The sequence below is a fragment of the Lepidochelys kempii genome, chromosome 3 (genome assembly GCF_965140285.1).
Source record: "Lepidochelys kempii isolate rLepKem1 chromosome 3, rLepKem1.hap1, whole genome shotgun sequence".
Lineage (NCBI taxonomy): Eukaryota > Metazoa > Chordata > Testudines > Cheloniidae > Lepidochelys > Lepidochelys kempii.
In genome coordinates, this window is record NC_136382.1 from 1037343 (window position 1) to 1061324 (window position 23982).

Sequence of the window (23982 nt, forward strand, 5' to 3'; positions counted from 1 at the left end):
TGGGGCCGCGGCCGGAGCGGGCAGCGAGTGCAGACGGGCAGGGCAGCGGCTCTGGGGCAGGCGGACGCAGGGAGCTAGGGGCACCGGTGGGGCGAGGGCAGGCCAGGGCCAGGCAGCCAGCCCAAGGGGAGGCCGGGGCCGAGCCGGTGGGAGCAGGCGCGGGGCACAGGGCAGGGCTGCGGGGGCAGTGCTGGGCCGCGGGGATGAACTTTGCGGTGGGCTTCAAGCCCATGCTGGGGGACTCGCACAGCATGGACAGCCTGGAGAAACAGCTGATCTGCCCCATCTGCCTGGAGATGTTCAGCAAGCCCGTGGTCATCCTGCCCTGCCAGCACAACCTCTGCCGTAAGTGTGCCAACGACATCTTCCAGGTGAGGGCGCAGCCGGGCAGGCTGGGCGAGAATGCAGGGCGGTGGGGGGAGAGAGAGGCTATGGGGGATGGGAGGGGATGGGGACTACGTGGGGGGGCTGGGAGTGGCACTGGGGGATGGGATGGGGACTACGTGGGGAGCTGGGAGCAGCACTGGGGGATGAGTCGGGGGCTGCGTGGGGGGCTGGGAGCGTCACTGCAGGATGGGATGGGATGGGGACTACGTGGAGGGCTGGGAGCAGCAGTGGGAGATGGGATGGGGGGGCTGTGGGGGGGGCTGGGAGTGGCACTGGGGGATGGGACGGGGGCTGCGTGGGGGGCTGGGAGCGGCTCTGCAGGATGGGATGGGGACTACGTGGGGGCTAGGAGCGGCAGTGGGGGATGGGATGGGGGCTGCATGGCTGTCTGGGAGCCGCACTGGGGGTGGGAGGGGATGGGGACTACGTGGGGGGCTGGGAGCAGCACTGGGGGATGGGATGGGGGCTGCATGGCTGTCTGGGAGCCGCACTGGGGATGGGAGGGGATGGGGACTACGTGGGGGGCTGGGAGCAGCACTGGGGGATAGGATGGGGGGCTGTGTGGGGGACTGGGAGCAGCACTGGGGGATGGGATGGGGGGCTGTGTGGGGGACTGGGAGCAGCACTGGGGGATAGGATGGGGGGCTGTGTGGGGGACTGGGAGCAGCACTGGGGGATGGGATGGGGGCTGAGTGGGGGACTGGGAGTGGCAATGGGGGATGGGATGGGGGCTGCGTGCGGGGCTGGGAGTGACACTGGGGGATGAGAAGGGCGGTTGTATGGCGAGCCAGGCTGTGCTAAGAAACTTGTCCCTGGGATTTTGCTCCCCACTGTGATTACTGGCCCCCACCCCCGCAACACTCTCATCCACCTGCAGAGCCTGGCCAGAGTCGGTGTCCCATGTCCGGCCCTGCAGTGGCGCCCAGCCTTGTCTCCCCTCTATGCAACTCGCCACCCCACGGCTGGTCGGGGGGGGGGGGGGGGGGCTCTGTGGTTTTCCGCAGCTCCTGGCACTGCCTGTGGCCTCCTCACAAGCCTGCACGTCCCATCTCTATCTCCAATAGCAATTGGCCTCCGCCCTGGGCTCCTGCCGAGCGCCTGGTCTGGGGCTCCCAAGGGCACCCTGGGGACCCCGCCTCTGCAACCCCCTCCGGAAATGTAGAATCATGGAATCATGGAATATCAGGGTTGGAAGGGACCTCGGGAGGTCATCTCGTCCAACCCCCTGCTCAAAGCAGGACCAATTCCCAGTTAAATCATCCCAGCCAGGGCTTTGTCAAGCCTGACCTTAAAAACCTCTAAGGAAGGAGATTCTACCACCTCCCTAGGTAACACATTCCAGTGTTTCACCACCCTCCTAGTGAAAAAGTTTTTCCTAATATCCAACCTAAACCTCCTCCACTGCAACTTGAGACCATTACTCCTTGTCCTGTCCTCTTCTACCACTGACAACAGTGTAGAACCATCCTCTCTGGAACCACCTCTCAGGTAGTTGAAAGCAGCTATCAAATCCCCCCTCATTCTTCTCTTCTGCAGGCTAAACAATCCCAGCTCCCTCAGCCTCTCCTCATAACTCATGTGTTCCAGACCCCTAATCATTTTTGTTGCCCTTCGCTGGACTCTCTCCAATTTATCCACATCCTTCTTGTAGTGTGGGGCCCAAAACTGGACACAGTACTCCAGATGAGGCCTCACCAATGTCGACTAGAGGGGAACGATCACGTCCCTCGATCTGCTGGCAATGGCCCTCACGGGGCTGTGGGTGGGGGCTGGTGGGGCCCTGGTGGGGCTGGTGTGGGGCTCTGGGTGGGGCTGGCTGGGCTATTGGAGGGGCTCACTCCTCTGAGCCGGGCAGCGCTGGCCCCTGGGCTGCCCCCGTCGCGGCCCAGCCCTGGCCTGGCCTGAGTCTGACTCTGCCCTGCCCTTCCCCTGGGCGCTGCTGACTTTGTGCCAGGCGCCCGGGGCCGGAGCCCGGAGGGGAACCCCAGACTGGGTGCCCAGGTCTGGGCGGGGGTATTGGGGTCTCCCCCATGGCCTCCTGGCCCTGTCCCCTGACTCGTGCCCGTTCCCTGCCAGGCGTCCAACCCGCTGTGGCAGTCGCGGGGCTCGAGCTCGGCGTCGTCGGGGGGGCGGTTCCGATGCCCCTCCTGCCGCCACGAGGTCGTCCTAGACCGGCACGGCGTCTACGGGCTGCAGCGTAACCTGCTCGTGGAGAACATCATCGACATCTACAAGCAGGAGTCCAGCAGGTGCGGGCAGAGGCCCGCCGAGGGCCTGGGTCTGCTGGAGCCGGGGGGCCAAGGGCTTGGGGGCGTGGAAGATCTGTGCAGGGGGGTCTTGAGGGGTCAGGGAGGGGGCTGAACGGGGTTTTCCTGAGGGCGGGGGGCGATTCTGGGCTGTGCGGGGCAGTTGTGGGGCACACGAGGAGGGTGGGGGCCCTGTGGGCCGGCGGTGGGGCTGAGCAGGTTTTCCTGAGGGCGGGGGGCGATTCCGGGCCGTGCGGGGCGGCTATGGGGCACACGGAGGAGCGGGGGGGCCCTGTGGGCCGGCAGTGGGGCTGAGTGGGGTTTTCCTGAGGGCGGGGGGTGATTCCGGGCCGTGCGGGGCAGCTGTGGGGCACACGGATGGAGGGGTCCTTGTGGGCCGGCGGGGGGGCTGAGCAGGTTTTCCTGAGGGCGGAGGGGCGTTTCCGGGCCATGCGGGGCAGCTGTGGGGCACACGGAGGAGGGTGGGGACCCTGAGTGCCGACAGGGGGGCTGAGCGGGGTTTTCCTGAGGGCAGGAGGTGATTCCGGGCCGTGCGGGGCAGCTGTGGGGCACACGGAGGAGGGCAGGGGGCCTGTGGGCCGGCGGGGGGGCTGAGTGGGGTTTTCCTGAGGGCGTGGGGGTGATTCCAGGCTGTGCAGGGCAGCTGTGGGTCACATGGAGGAGTGGGGGGGCCCTGTGGGCCAGTGGGGGGGCTGAGTGGGGTTTTCCTGAGGGCGGGGGGTGATTCCGGGCCATGCGGGGCGGCTGTGGGGCACACGGAGGAGGGCGGGGGGCCTGTGGGCCAGCGGGGGGGCTGAGTGGGGTTTTCCTGAGGGCGGGGGGTGATTCCGGGCCGTGCGGGGCGGCTGTGGGGCACACGGAGGAGGGCGGGGGGCCTGTGGGCCGGCAGGGGGGCGCGGGGAGCGGGGCCCATGCTCTGCCTGTCGCCCAGGCCCCTGCACGCCAAGGCAGAGCAGCAGCTGATGTGTGATGAGCACGAGGACGAGAAGATCAACATCTACTGCCTGACCTGCGAGGTGCCCACCTGCTCCCTGTGCAAGGTGTTCGGGGCCCACAAGGACTGCGAGGTGGCCCCACTGCCCAGCGTCTACAAGCGCCAGAAGGTACCTGGGGCTGTGTGCCACGGCCTGGGGGGCCAGGGACCGGGGCAGGGGGAGCGTGGCTCGGGGAGGGGGCGTGGCGGGGGCCCCGTGCCGCGTTCTCCTCTGCTGCAGTGGGAGCCCATGTGGCCGTGGGGGCCCCTGGGCTGTCCTGATCCTGCTCAGGGGCCGGCCTGGCCCATCCTTGCTGGAGCAACAGGAGTGGGGCAGCCTCACCCCCAGGTCTTTGCAATTCAGCGGCTGCCTCCCCTTCTGGGCCAGGGGCAGGTCTCTCCTCCCCAGGGGGCGCTGAGAGGCAAGAGCTGCCCCAGGTGCAGGCTCTGTGGGGCTCCTGGCAGAGGGCTGGGGAGTGGGGGGGCTGGCAGGGAGCCTGCAGGACCCAGTCTGCGCTTGCTGAGCTCCCCGTGCATTCATTGCTGTGGGGGCTGCTGGCCAGGCCCCCTCCGGCAGCGTTGGGGGGGCTGCCGCCCCGTGCCCAGCACTGACCTCCCCACCCCCTGTGGCAGAGCGAGCTGAGCGACGGGGTCGCCATGCTGGTGGCTGGGAACGACCGCATCCAGGCCATCGTGACCCAGATGGAGGAGATCTGCAAGGCCATCGAGGTGAGGGGTCCCTGGGCGGCCCCCGCATGGGGTGAGAGCAGCCAGAGGCCGTGGGCAGGGGGAACTCGCCTCCTGCGGGGATTGGGAGTGGGCTCTCACCAGGAGCAGCCCACGGCTCTTCAGGGTCTTCATCAGGGACCTGGCAGCAAAGATAAAAATCCCTGCTGGTCAAATCTGCCAGGGACAGTGGAGAGGTAAATAGCCCCGGGTCAGCAAGGCCCGCATGGCTTGCGGAGCGGGGCCCTATACCTTGTAACCTAGCCAAATGCCAGGCCCTCCCACCTACGGTCACAGCCTAGGTTCCATGGGGCTGGGGGCCGAGCCGGGAAGGCAGGGAAGCGCTCCTGAGAGAAACCAGCTGGCCCAGCGTAGCCCTGTGTGATGCTGTAGCTAAGAGGGCAAGTGCGCTCCTTTGATGTACAAGGTGGACTAGCAGATGGTGTTCACTCTCCAGACAGGGACAGTGAGCTGGGATCTGGGGCCTGCTCTGCCAACGGGAGGTTAATGGACTGGAAAGGGTTCAGAGAGCAGGACAGAGGGCTAGAAAATCCGCTGGCTGCGGAGAGCCTGAAGGAGGTGGGTCTGATTCTCTCGCCAAAGAGACGCCTGAAAGGTGACTTGCTCAGGGTCTGCTCGCACCTGTGTGGGAAGAGGTCTGTGAAAGCAGACTTCTCTTCCGTCTTCCAGACAGTCTAACATGAGCCGCCGGCTGGGAGTGGGCACTACACGAATTCAGCCTAGGAACAAGGTACAGATGTCTAATAGGGAGGGTGGGACAAAGAGGGAATTTTCTGTAATATTTTTATGATGCTGGTGTGTGCCTCAGTTTTTTCTTTGTGTAGCAGTGTTACCCAGTGGTGGGAAAGGGACCGTTTGCTCTCAGGACAGGCTAAGGAACGGAGGTGGGAATGGCGCCCAGCAATCTGAGCCTGGTGGGTCATTACAAAGGACTGGCCGAGGCTGACCCCACATCAGTGGCTGATCCGATCACCGGGACATTGACACCAGGCACCCAACGCCCCAGTGGGAGAGGGATATAAGAGCAGGGAGCTGGAAGGTGTCTGGGGCAGGGCGCTCACCTGGAGTCTGACCAAGGAGGTTGGATGGAGAGACAGACAGAGCTTGAATCAAGGGGGTCACTGCAGCTGGGCTGGGCTGTAACCGTCAGTTCTCTGGGCCGCCCGAGGGGCTGCCTGGGCCATGCGCCAGGTGACTAAAACCCGCCTGGTTTCACAGCGCTGGGTGAGTGGCCCTGCAGACACTGGGCGAGGGGCACTGATCCCTGAGGAGAGGACACGTCTCCTCCAGGGTCTGGCTCAGTTACAGTCACTGAACAGAGCTCAAGGGGTGAAACAGGAGGTTTGGAGCCCCAGAAGTTCAGTCTAAGGAAAGGAGGACTTGTGGCACCTTAGAGACTAACCAATTTATTTGAGCATAAGCTTTCGTGAGCTACAGCTCACTTCATCGGATGCATGCTGTGGAAAATACATAAGACGTTTTTATACACACAAACCATGAAAAAATGGGTGATTATCACTACAAAAGGTTTTCTCTCCCCCCACCCCACTCTCCTGCTGGTAATAGCTTATGTAAAGTGATCACTCTCCTTACAATGTGTATGATAATCAAGGTGGGCCATTTCCAGCACAAATCCAGGGTTTAACAAGAACTTCTGAGGAAGTGGCTGGGGGGGAGGCAGGAAAAAACAAGGGGAAATAGGTTACCTTGCATAACGTATTTGGGGGAGGGGGTGGGGGGGAGAAAACCTGGATTTGTGCTGGAAATGGCCCACCTTGATTATCATACACATTGTAAGGAGAGTGATCACTTTAGATTAGCTATTACCAGCAGGAGAGTGGGGTGGGGGGGAGAGAAAACCTTTTGTAGTGATAATCACCCATTTTTTCATGGTCTGTGTGTATAAAAACGTCTTCTGTATTTTCCACTGAATGCATCCGATGAAGTGAGCTGTAGCTCACGAAAGCTTATGCTCAAATAACTTGGTTAGTCTCTAAGGTGCCACAAGTCCTCCTGTCCTTTTTGCAAATACAGACTAACACGGCTGTTACTCTGAAACCAGTCTAAGGAGGTGGTGTGGCCATGTGGCCTAGACTGAAGGAAGAATGAGGCCCCCAGGGGGTCTGGCCCACTGAAGAGCCCTTCCAGAGACTGTGCCCGAGCTGAGGCCGTAGCACTGATCCTGTGGAGCCGTGACAGGTGGTGGCAGAGGTGGGATCCAGGATGCACCAGAATTTTTTTTGCAATAAGTGACTTGTGTCACGGAGTGTGGGGGAGTCCAGGCCCTGCACCCCTCTTCCTGGGATCCACTGAGACTCTCAGCCAGCCAGTAAAACAGAAGGTTTATTGGACAACAGGAACACAGTCTAAAACAGAGCTTGTGGGTACAACCAGGACCCCTCAATCACGTCCTTCTGGGGGAGCAGGGAGCTTAGACCCCAGCCCTGGGGTTCCCTGCATTTCTCCACCCAGCCCCAAACTGAAACTAAACCCCCCCAGCAGGCTCCCTCCTGCAGCCTCCGTCCACATTCCCGGGTAGAGGTGTCACCTCCCCCTCCCCCTCCTGGCTCAGGTGACAGGCTCTCAGGTCTCCCATCCCCAGGGCACATTCCCAGGTCAACACTCCCTCCCCCCCGCTGCGTCACATCGTCACATCTCTCCCCCCTTCGAGACTGAACTGAGTGGGGTCACTGTGACCAGTGACCTGGGGAAGTTCGGGGCCCCCTCTCCGGGACAGCGCATCCGCTATCAGGTTGGCCCTTCCCTTCATGTGGACCACGTCCATGTCGTAATCCTGCAGGAGCAGGCTCCATCTCAGGAGCTTGGCGTTGGCTCCTTTCATCTGGTGCAGCCAGGTCAGGGGAGAGTGGTCGGTGTACACGGTGAAGTGTCGCCCGAAGAGATAGGGCTCTAGTTTCTTGAGGGCCCACACCATGGCCAGGCACTCCTTCTCGATGGCCGCGTAGTGTTGCTCCCGGGATAGCAACTTCTTGCTCAGGTACACGATGGGGTGTCTCTCCCCCTTTTCATCCTCCTGCATTAACACCACCCCCAGTCCCGTGTCGGAGGTGTTGGTGAACACCACAAAGGGCTTGTCAAAGTCTGGGTTTGCCAGAACTGGGCCACTGACGAGAGCCTCCTTCAGCGCCCGGAAAGCCTCCTGGCACTGCTCGGTCCAGACCACCTTGTCTGGCTTCCCCTTCTTGCATAGCTCAGTGATGGGGGTGGCGATGGCGCTAAAGTGGGGCACAAATCTTCGGTAGTATCCTGCCATCCCAATAAAGGCTTGGACCTGCTTTTTGGTGTGGGGAGCGGGCCAGTCTCTGATCACCTCCACCTTGGCTGGTTCCGGCTTTAGGCGGCCGCTCCCCACCCGATGGCCCAGGTAAGATACTTCCGCCATCCCCACCTTGCACTTCTCCACTTTTACAGTCAGCCCAGCCCCCTGGAGTTGGTCCAGCACTTGTCTAACCTGGGACACGTGGTCCTCCCAGGTCTGGCTAAGGACACAGATGTCATCAATATACGCCACGGCAAAACTCTCCATCCTCCTCAGGAGCTGGTCCACCAGGCGCTGGAAGGTGGCCGGCCCTCCCTTGAGGCCGAAAGGCAGGGTCAGGAACTCATAGAGCCCCAGAGGGGTGATACAGGCCGATTTCAGCCGGGCATCTGCATCCAGCAGCACTTGCCAGTAGCCCTTTGTAAGGTCCATGGTGGTAAGGTACCAAGCTCCTCCCAGCTTGTCTAGGAGCTCGTCCAGCCTGGGCATGGGGTAGGCATCAGATACCGTGATGGCATTGAGCTTCCGATAGTCCACACAGAACCGGACCGACCCATCCTTTTTGGGGACCAGCACCACCAGCGAGGCCCAAGGGCTGGCAGATGGCTGGATCACCCCCAAAGCCAGCATGTCCCGGACCTCTCTTTCCAGGTCCTGAGCAGTTTTCTCTGTGACTCGGAAGGGGGAGCATCTTATCGGCGGGTGTGACCCTGTCTGCACCCGGTGGACAGTCAGATTAGTGCGTCCAGGCTGGTTGGAAAACAGCTGTCGGTACGGATGCAGCACCTCCCTGACCTCAGCTTGCTGGGCAGGGGTTAGCTGATCCGAGAGGGGAATTGTTTCCAGCGGGGAACCAGCTCTGGTCCCAGGGAATAGATCTACTAAAGGGTCATCTCCCTGCTCTTCCCACTGTCCACACACGGCCAACACCACATTCCCCCTGGCATAATATGGCTTCATCATATTCACATGGTACACCCGGCGGTGGTGCGCCCGGTTCGACAGCTCCACCACATAGTTTACCTCACTGAGCTGCTTGACGACCTTGAAAGGGCCCTCCCAGGCGGCCTGTAGTTTGTTCTTTCTCACTGGGATGAGAACCATCACCTGATCCCCGGTGGCGTAGGCACGGGCCCGCACCGTGTGGTCATACCAGACCTTCTGCTTCCTCTGGGCTCTGGCCAGATTCTCCCTGGCCAGGCCCATGAGTTCAGCCAGTCTCTCTCGGAAGATCAGGACATACTCCACCACTGACTCTCCATCGGGAGTGGCCTTCCCCTCCCACTTGTCTCTCATCAGGTCCAGGGGGCCCCTCACCCTCCTGCCATAAACAGTTCGAAAGGTGAAAATCCGGTCGACTCCTGGGGCACCTCCCTGTACGCGAACAGCAGGTGAGGTAAGTACTTGTCCCAATCCTGTGGGTGCTGGTTCATAAAGGTTTTCAGCATCATCTTTAGTGTCCCGTTAAACCTCTCCACCAGCCCGTTGGACTGGGGGTGATAAGCTGAGGCCCAGTCGTGCCGGACCCCACATTTCTCCCACAAGCACCGGAGCAGGGCCGACATGAAGTTGGAGCCTTGGTCTGTCAAGACTTCCTTGGGGAACCCCACCCGGCTGAAAATGGTCAGGAGCGCGTCGGCCACGGTGTCGGCTTCAATGGAAGCTAAGGGCACTGCCTCGGGGTAGCGGGTGGCGAAATCTACCCCCACCAGAATGTATTTCTTCCCCGACCGGGTTGTCCTGTTGAGAGGCCCCACGATGTCCATGGCCACCTTCTGGAAAGGCTCCTCTATGATGGGCAAAGGCCTCAAAGCCGCTTCCCCCTTGTCCCGGGCCTTCTCCACCCTCTGACAGGGGTCACAGGATCGGCAATACTGCCGGACCGTGGTAAAGACCCCGGGCCAGTAAAAGTTCTGTAGCAACCTCTGCCGGGTGCGCCGGATTCCCTGGTGCCCTGCGAGGGGGATGTCATGGGCCAGGTACAGGAGCTTGCAGAGATACTTCTGGGGGACCCCCAGCTGCCTCCTGATCCCACAGGACTCTACTTCCCTTGTGGGAGCCCATTCTCGGTACAGGAACCCCTTCTCCCACAGGAACCTCTCCTGGCAGCCTCTCCTCACGGTCCGTCCCACACTGAGGTCGGCCAGGTCCCTGAGCTTCCGCAAGGAGGGATCTTTCCTCAACTCGGCCTGGAACTCAGCGGCTGGGGAAGGGATGGGGCCCGGTTCCCTCTCGCTGGCCAGGTCTGAGGCCTCAGCCTCTCTGAGCCGTGCCCCTCGGTGCTCCCTCCCCACCAGGGTAGGGTCCTGCGCCTCCGGTGCGGTACCCTCCCTGAGGTCAGGGAGCAGTGCCCCTCGCCGGCTCTGGCTATGGGTCACAACCAGGGCGGTCTGGGGCTTGCTTGGCCAGTCCTCTAGGTCTCCCCCCATCAAAACTTCAGTGGGCAAATGGTGGTGTACCCCCACATCCTTGGGGCCCTCCTTGGCCCCCCATTTCAGGTGTACCCTTGCCACGGGCACCTTAAGTGGGGTCCCGCCCACCCCTGTCAGGCTCAGGTAGGTGTTGGGCACCACCCGATCTGGGGCCACCACCTCAGGCTGGGCCAGCGTCACCTCCGCGCCCGTATCCCAGTATCCATTGACCTTCCTCCCATCCACCTCCAGGGGAACAAGGCACTCTCTCCGGAGGGACAGCCCCGCGCCCACCCTGTAAACCGAGCACCCTGAGTCCAGAGCCTCCAGCCCTCTGGTGGAGCTGGCCTGGGGTACTCTTCCCTCCTGAGCAGGTGGTAAACTGGTAGCCCCCCTTTCCTGGGTCGTCTGCCCCTCGTCCAGCTGGGTCCCTACCCAGTTAACCCTGGGTAGGTTGGGTCTGCTCAGTCTGTCCCTGAGCCCGGGGCACTGGGTCCGTACGTGGCCTCTCTGGCCACAGTGATAGCAGCTCAGGTCACGTTGGGCCCCTCGAGCGGGTCAGAGGGGCCTGACCCCAGGCATTCCCCTTGGGAGGGGGTTCTCCCTATTTCCCCGCTAGGGGGCCCTATGGTGACTCTCTCTCTGCATCGGGGGGGGGGCTGTTCTTTTGGGACTCCCCCCGGCTACCCCCTGACCGACTGTTCACAAACTCGTCGGCCAACTGCCCTGCGTGCTGGGGGTTCTCGAGCTTTTTGTCCACCAGCCACAGCCTCAGGTCGGACGGGCACTGATCATACAGTTGCTCCAGTACGATTAGGTCAAGCAGGTCCTCTTTAGCTTGGGCCCCTGCTGTCCACTTGCGGGCATACCCCTGCATCCGGTTGACCAGTTGTAGGTAGGTGACCTCAGGCGTTTTACGCTGACTCCGGAACCTTCTCCGGTACATCTCGGGGGTCAGCCCAAACTCATGGAGCAGGGCCTGTTTGAACAGTTCATAGTCCCCTGCCTCCGGCCCGTCATCCGGCTGTACCCCTCCACGGCTTTGGGGTCCAGTAAGGGGGTGAGAAACTGGAGCCTGTCTGCAGGGTCATAGAATCATAGAATATCAGGGTTGGAAAGGACCCCTGAAGGTCATCTAGTCCAACCCCCTGCTCAAAGCAGGACCAATTCCCAGTTAAATCATCCCAGCCAGGGCTTTGTCAAGCCTGACCTTAAAAACCTCTAAGGAAGGAGATTCTACCACCTCCCTAGGTAACGCATTCCAGTGTTTCACCACCCTCATAGTGAAAAAGTTTTTCCTAATATCCAATCTAAACTTCCCCCACTGCAACGTCAACCCTGTGCATCTCGCAGGCATTCTCAAAGGCCGTCAGGAAGCTATCTATGTCCTCCCCCTCCTTCGCTGGGCCAGGGAGCACTTATCAAAGCTCCTTGCCGTCTTGGGTCGCCCTGCACTCACCACAGCCGGGGCCCCACTGCTCCTCAGCCTGGCCAGCTCCAGTTCATGCTGTCTTTGTTTCTCCTTCTCCTGACGCTCCCTCTCCTTCTCCTCCTGCTCATGTTGACGTTGTTTCTCCTTCTCCTCCTGCTCATGTTGATGTTGTTTCTCCTCATGTTGACGTTGTTTTTCATGATCCTCCAGCTCCCTCATTTTCATCTCCCTCTCCCATTCCAGCCGCCTCAGCTCCAGGGATGGGGAGCTCCGCCGGGAGGATCCCCTACTGGCTGCTGGGGTCAGGGTGCCCTCGGTATTCGCTGGGCTTCCCCCAAACCCTCCCCCAGGCCTAGGTAGGAAGGGTCTCGGGATGTCCTCGGCAGCAGTCTGACCCCTTCCAGCCCGGTCAGGCCTCAGGGCCCACGCTGCGTCTGCCAGGCGGCTTCCCTCAGGGACAGGGATTGGGTCATCCAAGCGATCCCTCTCCTCCAACTGGGCAATCAGCTGTTCCTTGGTGGACCTCCCGATGCGCAGCCCCCTCTGCCTGCACAGCTCCACCAGGTTGCTCTTAAGGCGTTTAGCGTACATCTCCCTGCTGGCCACTCGCAGGCCGGGCAGCTTCCCACGGTTTCCAGGAAAAGCCCCTCGTGTGCCCGTCCTTCTTGAGGTCACCGACTCTTTGCCAGGGTTGAGCTGCAGACTCCTCCGCCCCTGGGACCACTCGCTGCGATCCCCCGGGGGACCCTGTTACTGCAAAAGTCCTTCTCTCTGGTCACACATTCCCAGGGGTTAACCACCCCCCGAAACCGTCTCTCTCTGGATCTTCAGCACGCCTGGTCCCTGTCACTCCCCCTTCGTTTTACTGTTCCCCAGTCACTTACTGCAGGAAGCGCCGTCCACGGGGTGCAGTACATCCCACCGCTGCCACCAGTTGTCACGGAGTGTGGGGGAGTCCAGGCCCTGCACCCCTCTTCCTGGGATCCACTGAGACTCTCAGCCAGCCAGTAAAACAGAAGGTTTATTGGACAACAGGAACACAGCCCCCCAACAGAGCTTGTGGGTACAACCAGGACCCCTCAATCACGTCCTTGTGGGGGAGCAGGGAGCTTAGACCCCAGCCCTGGGGTTCCCTGTGTTCCTCCACCCAGCCCCAAACTGAAAACTAAACCCCCCCCCCAGCAGGTTCCTTGCTGCAGCCTCCGTCCACATTCCCGGGTAGAGGTGTCACCTCCCCCTCCCCCTCCTGGCTCAGGTGACAGGCTCTCAGGTCTCCCATCCCCAGGGCACATTCCCAGGTCAACACTCCCCCCTCCCTGCTGTGTCACATTGTCACATCTTGCAACAGTAAAACAAGGCTCCTTTACACAGCAAGAAAATGTGGTATAACCATGTGACAAAGTGGGACTGTTCTTAATGTTTCCTCTGAATAGTGTGGGGGGGTGCCTCAGTTTCCCCTAGGCAGTTCTTAACAATCTAGGGGGTGGAATAAGGGTGTATGATCACTGCAGAGCCCTGGAGGGCAGGTGTGTGCAGGGGTCTGGACACAGAGAATGGCCGACACCCTGTTTCCTGGCCACTGATGACCTGGGCCCTTCCCCCCTGCAAGATGAGAGCTAAAGGGTTGGAGAACAAAGGAATCAGGTGACCTCCTGGCCAGGGAAAGGGACAAAGCCCAGAGGAGGAGGGGCTGGAGGGAGTTTCAGTTTGGGGCTGGCTGGGGACATGGAGTGAAGGGCAGACCTGGTTGTCTGGCTCCCTGCCCCCCAAAATGGACCCAGCTGAGGGGTCCCGTTCTCTGCACCTGCAAGCTCTGTGTTAGACCATGTTCCTGTCATCTAATAAACCTTCCGTTTTACTGGCTGGCTGAGAGTCCCGTCTGGCTGCGGAGTTGGGGGGCAGGACCCTCTGGCTTCCCCAGGACCCTGCCTGGGCAGACTCGCTGGGGGAAGCCAGAGGGTCCTGCCCCCCAACTCCGCAGGCAGACGTGACTCTCAGCCAGCCAGGAAAACAGAAGGTTTATTAGACGACAGGAACATGGTCTAAAACAGAGCTTGCAGGTGCAGAGAACGGGACCCCTCAGCTGGGTCCATTTTGGGGGGCAGTGAGCCAGACAACCACGTCTGCCCTTCACTCCATGTCCCAGCCAGCCCCAAACTGAAACTCTCTCCAGCCCCTCCTCCTCTGGGCTTTGTCCCTTTCCTGGGCCAGGTGGTCACCTGATTCCTTTGTTCTCCAACCCTTTAGCTCTCACCTCGCAGGGGGGAAGGGCCCAGGCCATCAGTTGCCAGGAAACAGGGTGTCGGCCATTCTCTGTGTCCAGACCCCTGCACACACCTGCCCTCTAGGGCTCTGCAACGATCATACACCCTTACCCCACCCCCTAGATACTTAAGAACTGCCTAGGGGAAACTGAGGCACCCCCACACTATTCAGAGGAAACATATTAAGAACAGTCCCGCTTCGTCACAAAGAGACACTGCCCCACCACAAGCCATTTCAGCTCTTTTGAGCATTTAACTTAACGAAAGGCTCCTAACAAAGCCCATTTCACTCGAGCTTTAAGCAATAGGGAGGAACAGGTTAACCCTGACCAGGACCCCTTAGAAAAAGGCCACAACACCTGTCCCCACCCCTCTTATCTTCCTGGCATTTGAGCTCCTGGCTTAACGAGGTGCTTTCAGCTGAGGGTGACCCCTCAATCAGGACAGGTTAAGCACAGCTCTGCTCCTCTTTATTCATACAATAAAGACAACAGCATGTCAGTCCCCCTGCATTCAGTAGTAACATGATCTGTACCCAACGCCGGACAAAGCTGATCACTTTGAGCCACACAGGTCTGTCTGCTGGATACCGACGCAGAGTAGGTGTGTTCTTGTAAATACGGTTTGCCCCTGAAGTTTCTCCCACTCTCTGCTGGCTGTCGGGAGAAATCATCCAGACCCTGCTTACAGCAGCAAAGTCCATCTTAGTGGGATCCAGGGCTTAGCGCCCTGGACTCTCCCCTCTGAGGCTCAAAGCATGAGACTGATTAGTTCCAGCTGCCTGGTCTCCTCACCCCCATTGCTGCTCCTCCGTCATTTGGCTCTTTCCCCAGCAAGCAGGTCACCTGGGCTACACCATCTCCTCCGCCTGCCTGCTGCAGAGGAGGGGGCCCGGCCATCAATTGCCAGGATACAGTGTCAGCTGTTTCTGGGCGCAGGCAGCCAGGATGGGCAGGGGTGGTGTCCCTAGCCTCTGTTTGCCAGGAGCTGGGAATGGGCGACAGGGGATGGATCACTTGATGATTCCCTGTTCTGTTCAGCCAGACCTGCCATTGAGGGGCCTCTGCAATGATCACACATCCTTATCCCTCCACCTAGATACTCGAGTAACACACAGGGGAAACTGAGGCACACACAGTATTTGGAGAAAACATTAAGAACATTTCCACTTTGTCACAGGCCAGGCATCTGTACTGGACCCGCTGGGCCCATGGTGGGGCTTGATGCAGGAATCGCTGGGGGGGGGTCTCAGGCCAGAGCAGCACAGGGCTCAGGGGGGTGATCTCCTGACTCTGGAGAACAGAAGGGAACGACCACAGCGCGTCCGTGACCTGATGGCTAATCCAGCCCGCAAGTCCCGGCTCCTGGCCCGGCGCTCGACCCCTTCTTCTCCCGGAGCTGGGGAGAGAACCCCGGAGCCCTGGCCCCTTTGCTCCTCCTGGAGGTCAGGGGACCGGGCGGGGGCTGGAGGAGGGGTGGCCCCGAGCCCCTGCAGTGACGTGGGGGCGGCTCCCCCCACAGGAGAACAGTCGGCGGCAGAAGCAGCATCTCTGCCAGCGCTTCGACTCCCTGTGCAGCTCCCTGGAGGAGCGTAAGAAGGAGCTGGTGCAGCGCATCAGCCGGGAGCAGGAGGAGAGGGTGAGCCACGTGCGCTCCCTCATCCGCCAGTACGGGGAGCACCTGGAGATCACCTCCAAGCTGGTGGAGTCGGCCATCCAGGCCATGGAGGAGCCCCAGATGGCCGCGTACCTGCAGGTCTGTGCGGGGCGGGGGAGTCTGGGCAGAGGAGGGCAGGGGAGGGGCTTCTCCACACTGGTACCTGGCCACGCCGTGGGCACCATCCTCCCGGAATAAGGACCTGGGCCAAGGGCTCGGGGGCAGGGGCCTGCTAGGCCACGGGCGCCTGTGGTTGCCTCTCTGCCCCCAGCCAGGAGGTCCTGCTTGGCTGAGTGGTAAAGCCCGAGGGCGGATCATGCTGCAGGCTGCTTGGAAAGGAAACATGGTCTTGAGCCTGCCCCCAGCCAGAGCTGGGGCCAAGGCCAGCGCCAGCCTGCAGGCTGGTCGAACAGGGCCCTGGGCTCAGGGGCTGGTGGGGGCTGGGCTCCAGGAGCAGGTGCTGATGCTAACCAAGCTCTCTGCCTCTCCCTCCCTGCAGCAATCCAAGGAGCTGCTTAAAAAGTAAGTCTGCGGGGGAGACAACAGGAGAGAGAAACCTCTGGTTGGAGCCCATCTCTGTAGGGGTCAGGGGTCCTTTGGGCAGAGTCATGGATCCACGGGGCCGGTGCTAAGCCCCCAGCCTGGGAACAGTCTCTGGGAGGGGCCTGCAGTGACCCAGACCCCCGGGGTCTCGCTCTTCCCCCAGGGTGAGCCACGTGGTCTCACCGCCTCCTGAGACTGGGCCCCTGGGGCTGCAGCCCCCCTGCCCCACCCTGGGAGCCCTGGGCAGCGAGTCTGGGACAGACCCTGGGGGAGACGTGTCCTCTCCTCAGGGATTAGTGCCCCTCACCCAGTGTCTGCAGGGCCACTCACCCAGCGCTGTGAAACCAGGTGGGTTTATTGGTCACCTGGCGCATGGCCCAGGCAGCCCCCGGGCGGCCCAGAGAACTGACGGTTACAGCCCAGCCCAGCTGCAGTGACCCCCATGGTTCGCACTCTGTCTGTCTCTCCATCCAACCTCCTTGGTCAGACTCCAGGCGAGAGCCCGACTCCTTCCAGCCCCCAGCTCTTATCACCCGCCTCGCACCTCCCAGCCCTTCATTCTCCAGGTGGGGGGATGCTTCTCATCTCCTGCCGAGAGGTGGGGCCAGGTGTCCATTCCTGGCAATTAGATTTGCCATTGTTGCCATAGATTCTCCATTGATATGGGGTTGGCTTCAGCCAGTCCTTTCCCAAGGACCCATGGAGTCCCAGACACCTGGGTGCCATTCCCATCCGTGCCTGAGCCTGCCTGGAGGTGCCCAGCCTCCCCCACCCTGGGTAACAATGCATCATACAGGGGAAACTGAGGCACACATAGGCTTCATAAAAATATTACAAAATATCCCCACGTCCTCACAGGCAGGTTGTCCCACAGCAGTTGCCATGGGGCTCTCACACACCTGCCCCCAGCAGCCTGCGCTGCTGTTGGGGATGAGACACTGGGCTGGACGGACCTTGGCTGGGATCCCATGAGGCGCTGCCTGTATCTGTGGGAGGGTGTGAGCACAAAAATCCTGCCCCACAGCTCCCTGCCAGCCCTGCCCTGGACTCACCTCCCCCAGCTCTGCCAGTGCCCCCAATCCTGACCCGCAGCCCCCTGCTGCCCCAGCCCTGGGCTCCCCTCCCCCAGCTCGGCCAGTGCCCCCAATCCCTCCCCACAGTCCCCTGGCTACCCCAGCCCTGGGCTCCCCTTCCCCAGCTCTGCTGGTGCCCCAATCCCACCCCGCAGCCCTCTGCTGCCCCAGCCCTGGGCTCCCCACACACAGCTCGGCCAGGGCCCCCAATCCCAGAGTGGGGTGGTTGGTCGGGCTGTGCGGGGGTGTTGTGGAGTCACAGGCCCGGTGCTCTGCAATGGCTCTGAAGGAAGAAGTCAGGCCAGATTTGTGAGGCTGAGATGCCCCTGGCTCTGCCTGGCAGGATCACAGACATGTCGAAGGTGTCGATGAGCAGCCGCCCAGAGCCTGGCTACGAGAAGATGGACCACTTCTTTGTCAATGTGGACTACCTGGCCGAGATGCTGAGAACCATCGAATTCCAGACAGGTGACCCAGGGGCGCTGCAGGGCGAGGGGGATCTGGCACCGGCAGGTCGCCCTGGGGCCATGGTGCGAGCCCCTGTCCTGGGTGCTGTGCGGGGTGGGCAGAGCTGCTCCTCAGCCCACATGTCCATCTGTGTGTCTGTCTGACATGCAACGAGGCGGGGGCAGGGCTGGCGTTAGCTGTATCAGGGACCCCCCGGGGAGGGGTGTGGGGCCCAGGGTGTACGGGCTCCCTAAGGGGGTGTGGCTGGCTTGCAGGTGGGGGGCTGGGGTACAGAAGGGGGTGGCAGAGCACTGATCTCAGCCTCCTGGGGCGGCTGCCAGCACGGCCCCTCCCCAGCAGTGGGTCCTGGCTTCTGCCCCTCTCCACGCGCAGCTAGCTATGTGCTGGGGGCAGGATGCCTGGCAGGGACCCCAGGACTGGCTGAGCTGGGTGCAGGTGGCATGGCCAGAGCCTCCCTTCTGGCTGCTCCAGGCCTCTGCCCTGCTGGGCTCTCTGGGGAGGCCTGGCCAGGGACCCTCAGTGGGGAGGGTGGGGCAGGCTTGGCCCCCCCCCCGGTGCGGTTGCTGACTCTGGGATTCCCTCGCTCTCCCAGACTCGCTGGGTGAGGACGACTCGGACGGGTTTGCAGGCGGGGATGGAGGAGATGCTGGAGCCGACGAGGACAGGCCAGAGGGGCCAGAGGCGCTAGAGGAGGCCGAAGGTGAGTGACTGGGGTGAGGGACAGTCCCCCCGGGCCACACGCGGGTAACAGCCTCCTCCTGCTGTTCAGAGACCCCCAGAGCCCCGGCTAGCAAGGCCCATGACCATGTGCTCTGCCCCCTGTCCGACCCGGGCCCGAGACTTGCCCCAGAGCAGAGCCGGATGCACTGATTGTCCAATGGCTAATTACCTCCCCGTTAAACGCCGACCCCCATCGCCAGTGGGAATCTGTCCCGCTTCGCCCTTCCTCCACCTGCCCGCAGAGCACCTGGTCAAGGCTTGTTCCCATGGAGGTGCTGCCAGAGCAGGGCTTCTCCGCCTGGGGTCGGGACCCACAGTCGGCCCTGGGCTGTGCCGCAGGGTCGTATGGCAGCTCCTGTCCCACGGGGCTGGCTGTGCTCCCATCCCTGCTCCAGGCACTGCAACCTCTTGGTCCCTCCCTGCCAGGGGCTACGAGTCTTCCTAAAGGTGGGGGGGCCACGAGGCCCCCTCCATGGCCCCGCCCCTGCCCTTCCTCTTCCCCCGAGGCCCCCCCGGCCAAGCCAGAAGCTGGAGCTGGGCCAGGGAGGCTGGGCCCCTTCACCTGCCCAGGGTGGGGGAGCCAAGAGCAGCCTGTAGCCTGTATCCCCGACCCCCGGGCCCCCCGCCCAGGGCAGGTGGAGGGTCCGCGGCTCCCCACAGCTGCTTGCGTGGCTCTTACCCTGACCTGGCTCCGGCTTCCAGCCTGGCTGGGGGGCGGGTCCTCTGGGGCCCAAGAGCCGCAGCTGGACCATGGGGCGGGGACATGGGCCAGGGGCTGCTCTCGGCCCCCCTCCCTGCCCCGGGCAGGCAGCAGGTCCGTGGCTCTCCACAGCTGCCTGGGCTCCACGGGCTGCTTTTCCCCGGCCCGGGCTCCAGCTTCCAGCTTGGGGGCAGGCCTCGCGGGGGCGGGGGCGAAAAGCGGACAGGCCAGGCTCCTCGGGTCCCTGCCCCACTCAGGTTTGGCCCAGACGTCATGACGACGGCAGTCAGGGTAGGCCGGGTTCCAGTGGCTGGTGCTGCCATCCCCGTGATCCAGGGCACAGCTCCACTCACGCCAGTTTGGGCGGGGCCAAACCTGAGCGGCCCTGCCACCCCGAGGTGCAAGGCCCAGGGCAGAGAGCCAAGCCCAACCCCCGCACAGCACAGGAGCTGGGCAGGACCCAAGCCCCCTGAAGGGGCAGGACCTGTTCAAAACCACCCCAGGGCCCCACCCCCAGACTAGTTACTGGGTCGCGACATTCACAGATGGGCCTTGAGCCCACAAAGGTGGAGAAGCAGCCACTGCTCTAGGCTGGGATCACATCACCCCTTAGACCCTCCCTTTGTCTCATTTGAGCTCCTGGTGTGTCACTGAGGCAGGTTTCTAACCCTTCGATCATTCCCACGGCTCTTCCCTGACCCCTCTCCAGTTCCTGATCTCACCCCCGGGCTCTTAGTGCTGGGGCCGGTCGGCCGATCTCGGCAGGGGCATGTCTCTCTGTGACGGGGCTGCCCGTGGGAGCCAGCTGAGGTCACTCAGTCAGGGTGAACTGCAGACAGACCGGGGCGGGCAAACCCCAAACGCTGGTGGATATTCCACTCCTTAGAGTTACCCAGCCAGCCCAAACCAGCTTCTCCAGCACCTCCCTGGGTACTTAAGACATCCAAACAACGCAGTGCCCTTAAAGTGCCCAGCCGCAGGCCTCCATCCAGACACACACGTCAAACATAGGATGCTAAATTCTGAAAATCTTATTTCATCACACAAAAGAAAAGGTTCTCCTGACCCCAAAGGACCAAGCCCCAGACCCCGGTCAAATGATAACTCAGATCTTACCCCAAATACACGCTTACCGTCAATCCTTAGTAACTAAACTAAAATGTATTAAAAAAAAGAAAAGAGCGCGCGTGCTGGTTAAAAGATCAGTATACAGACAGACTTGAGTTCAGTTCTTGAGGTTCAGATGCAGAGCAGAGCTGAGCTTGTAGTTGCCAAAAGTCCTTTTAGAAATAGTCCACGGGTTACAGTCCAATGTCCATGTTCAGGGTGACTCCCGTCAGTGACTGGGGATCTCAATCCTTAAGGCTCAGGGTTTCCCCCTCCTGAAACCCAAAGCAGATCTGAGATGAAGAAGGATCGTGTCCCAGGGTATTTATACATTTCCAGCAGCCCCTTGGCCTGAGAAAACAATCGGCTTCACTTTCCTTCTCCCAAACATCCTGGCAATTAGCCCAGGGTCATTTATCCATTAACAGTTCAGATACCGGTTACCACAACCTTCAAAGAGCCATATAGACAATAATACTATGTCACTCCAGTGTCTTCCTAAATGTTAATATTCCTCTTTTGATCTTTGAATCAAAGCCAGAGCCATAGACAAGACTTGTTTGCTGACATCACAAGACCTGAGCACACAGCTCCCCTTCTCTCTCTCACAATGCCGGCTGCATTTCACAGCTCTGTTCATTTACAGATCCTCCTAACCAGTCTTTACAGTCCGGCCCTGGGTCAGGTCAGTCTGGGAGTTCATTAACTCTTTCTGGCCCTGTCACCTTTCCATGAGCTATTATATTACACTCACAATGTCACACTGTCATGGACCCCCCAGGGCCGGCCCCAGCCTGTGAACAGTCTCAGGGAGGAGCCCTTCGGTGACCTAGACCCCCCTGGGGTCTCGCTCTTCCGCCAGGGTGAGCCACGAGGCCTCATCACCTCCTGAGACTGGGCCCCTGGGCCTGCAGCCCCCTGCCCCACCCCGGGAGCTCCAGGTAGCAAGTTCAGACCCTGGGGGAGATGTGTCCCATCTGGGGGAGCAGCACCCCCCCTCCAGCATCTGCAGGGACACCCAGCCAGCGCGGGCAGACAGGCGGGTGTATCGGTGGCCTGGCACACAGAGAAGTGGTTCCAGCAGAGTCCGTTCTGGGCAGCCAGCGCCCAGCCCAGCCGCAGCGACCCCCGGGGTTCAAGCTCTGTCTGGCTCCGGCTCGCTCCTTGGTCTGAGCCCCGGGCAGTGCTTCCAGCAGCCAACGCTTATCCCCCCGCCTGCCTGTTGCTCTCCGCTGGGGAGTGGTGTTCAGCTGCCCTGTGGAGAGGTGGGACGTGATCTTCTCCCCCTTGGAGCAGCCACTGTTGCCTCTGGTAGGGGGCCTGGGCAGTTCTCCCCCTGCCCTGAGAGCACACAGCCCTTTTCCAATGTCATGGAGTCCCTGGGCGATGCTCTGGAACTGCTCCCCATGAAGCCAGTCAGGACTCTGGGACAGTCTCCTCTCTGGGAGCAGCCTGTCTTCAGGACACACAGCTCACATGGCTTCCACCTTCCTGGGTCTGACCTCGGAGCATTCAGCCTCCTCTGCCCCTCCGTGCGCTTCCCACAGCGAGTCTGCTCAGGCGGGGTCCTGGGGAAGCCAGAGGGTCCTGCACCCCAACTCCGCAGTCAGACGTGACTCTCAGCCAGCCAGTAAAACAGAGGTTTATTAGACGACAGGAACATGGTCTAACACAGAGCTTGTAGGTGCAGAGAACGGGACCCCTCAGCTGGGTCCATTTTGGGGGGCAGGGAGCCATACAACCACATCTGCCCTTCACTCCATGTCCCAGCCAGCCCCAAACTGAAACTCCCTCCAGCCCCCCCTCCTCTGGGCTTTGTTTCTTTCCCGGGCCAGGAGGTCACCGGATTCCTTTGTTCTCCAACCCTTTAGCTCTCACCTTCCAGGGGGGAAGGGCCAGGCCATCAGTGGCCAGGAAACAGGGTGTCGGCCATTCTCTGTCTCCAGACCCCTGCACACACCTGCCCGCTAGGGCTCTGCAACCATCATACATCCTTACTCCACCCCCTAGATACTTAAGAACTGCCTAGGGGAAACTGAGGCACCCCCACACTGTTCAGAGTAACCATTAAGAACAGTCCCACTTCGTCACATCCACCCGCTCAGTAATGATGCAGCACAGAGAGGAAACTGAGGCACACACAGGGCTCATAAAATATTACAAGAAATGCCCCCTAGTCCCAGCCTGACAGCCCTGGGGCCCGCACGGGTCAGAGGCTGCGACTTGGGCCACACGGAGGTGGGAGGGGCAGGCGCGGCCTACACTGGGGGTCTGGCTGGAGGCCATGCAGGCCTGAGCCCAGGGCCCCACGCACCTTCGCTCCCCCACTGCTGGGCCCCACTCTTGGCCCACCACTGACTGGGTCTGGGTGCTGGGCAGCGGGGGCAGAGGGGGAATATTCAGGGAGGGGCAGATGCAGGCAGCCTCCCTCTCCAGCTCACCCGCCCTCTCGCTCTCCCTCCCTAGCAGTGGGGCCCAGGCAGAAGCCATCGAGCTCCCCGCATGGTAAGTGCCATTCCCGGCCAGGCCCCCACTGGGCTGAGGCGCAGCCGGGCCAGCCTGGGGGTGGGGGGCCCTACACTGCGGGCAGCTGACGTCCAGCTGGAGGTCCCAACCCACAGGGGAGGGTGTAGTTGGGGGCAGGAGCTGATAAGATGGCAAAGGCCATGGGGAAAGGGGGGTTACAGGTTGAGTGGGTGGAACTGCAAACTCCCCAGCAGGGAGATGGGTGCAGCCGGGGGTGTGTCTCCCGGGGAGCCAGAGGCCTGGCTGCTCAGACGCTTAGGAACCAGCCAGGGGAGAGCCCTGTAGCCCCGAATGTCAGGACAGGCCTGCCCCAGACCCTGCCCAGACCCTGCCCTGGCCTGGCTGGGATGGGATGGGAGCCTCCAGCCCTTGCCCACCAGAGCCCCTTCCATGTGCCTGACCCTCTGGGATCTCAGCCAGTGCCAGCCCAGGGGACTCCAGCGGAGGGGGCAGGTGCTGATTCCCACTCTCCCCACGCCAGGTCAGCACTGAGAGCCATGCAGGAGGAGCCCACGAGTGAGACCTCCAGGACATGGTGTCATCAGCAACTGATTCCCCCAGCCGAGACTCTGCATTCCTGGCCCCTTCTCCCCTCGCCAAGACCCTGCGTTCCTGGCCCCTTCTCCCCTCACTGAGACCCTGCGTTCCTGGCCCCTTCTCCGCTGGCCGAGACCCTGCGTTCCTGGCCCCCTCTCCCCCGGCCCGAGACCCTGCGTTCCTGGCCCCTTCTCCCCCGGCCCGAGACCCTGCGTTCCTGGCCCCCTCTCCCCCGGCCCGAGACGCTGTGTTCCTGGCCCCCTCTCCCCCGGCCCGAGACCCTGCGTTCCTGGCTCCTTCTCCCCCGGCCCGAGACCCTGCGTTCCTGGCCCCGTCTCCCCCAGCCCGAGACCCTGTGTTCCTGGCCCCCTCTCCCCCGGCCCGAGACCCTGCGTTCCTGGCTCCTTCTCCGCTGGCCCGAGACCCTGCGTTCCTGGCCCCCTCTCCCCCGGCCCGAGACCCTGCGTTCCTGGCCCCCTCTCCCCCGGCCCGAGACCCTGCGTTCCTGGCCCCCTCTCCCCCGGCCCGAGACCCTGCGTTCCTGGTCCCGTCTCCCCCGGCCCGAGACCCTGCGTTCCTGGCCCCCTCTCCCTCGGCCCGAGACGCTGCGTTCCTGGCCCCCTCTCCCCCAGCCCGAGACCCTGCGTTCCTGGCCCCGTCTCCTCCGGCCCGAGACCCTGCGTTCCTGGCCCTCTTTCCCCCGGCCAGAGACCCTGCGTTCTTGGCCCCTTCTCCCCCGGCCCAAGACCCTGCGTTCCTGGCCCCCTCTCCCCTGGCCCGAGACCCTGCGTTCCTGGCCCCTTCTCCACTGGCCAAGACCCTGCGTTCCTGGTCCCCTCTCTCCCGGCCCGAGACCCTGCGTTCCTGGCCCCCTCTCTCCCAGCCAGAGAC

General features: G+C 61.9%; 1 protein-coding gene across 1 annotated transcript; it reads left to right on the forward strand.

Moving 5' to 3' along the window:
* Nucleotides 1-203: 203 nt before the first annotated feature.
* Nucleotides 204-23120, forward strand: TRIM54 (tripartite motif containing 54). The gene is made up of 10 exons (XM_078851925.1): nt 204-371; nt 2464-2636; nt 3586-3757; nt 4261-4356; nt 15283-15516; nt 15917-15939; nt 17377-17546; nt 18130-18201; nt 22495-22533; nt 23036-23120. Exons 1-10 carry the CDS (start codon nt 204-206, stop codon nt 23044-23046), a joined length of 1158 nt encoding a protein of 385 aa, XP_078708051.1. The 3' UTR covers nt 23047-23120.
* The last annotated feature ends 862 nt before the right edge of the window (nt 23121-23982 follow it).

Coding starts and splice junctions, on each gene's coding strand:
- TRIM54 (XM_078851925.1), top strand. CDS start 204: ATGAACTTTGCGGTGGGCTTCAAGCCCATGCTGGGGGACTCGCACAGC. Junction 2,637..3,585: donor TACAAGCAGGAGTCCAGCAG/GTGCGGGCAGAG, acceptor CCTGTCGCCCAG/GCCCCTGCACGCCAAGGCAG. Junction 17,547..18,129: donor GGGGGATCTGGCACCGGCAG/GTCGCCCTGGGG, acceptor ACGGGTTTGCAG/GCGGGGATGGAGGAGATGCT.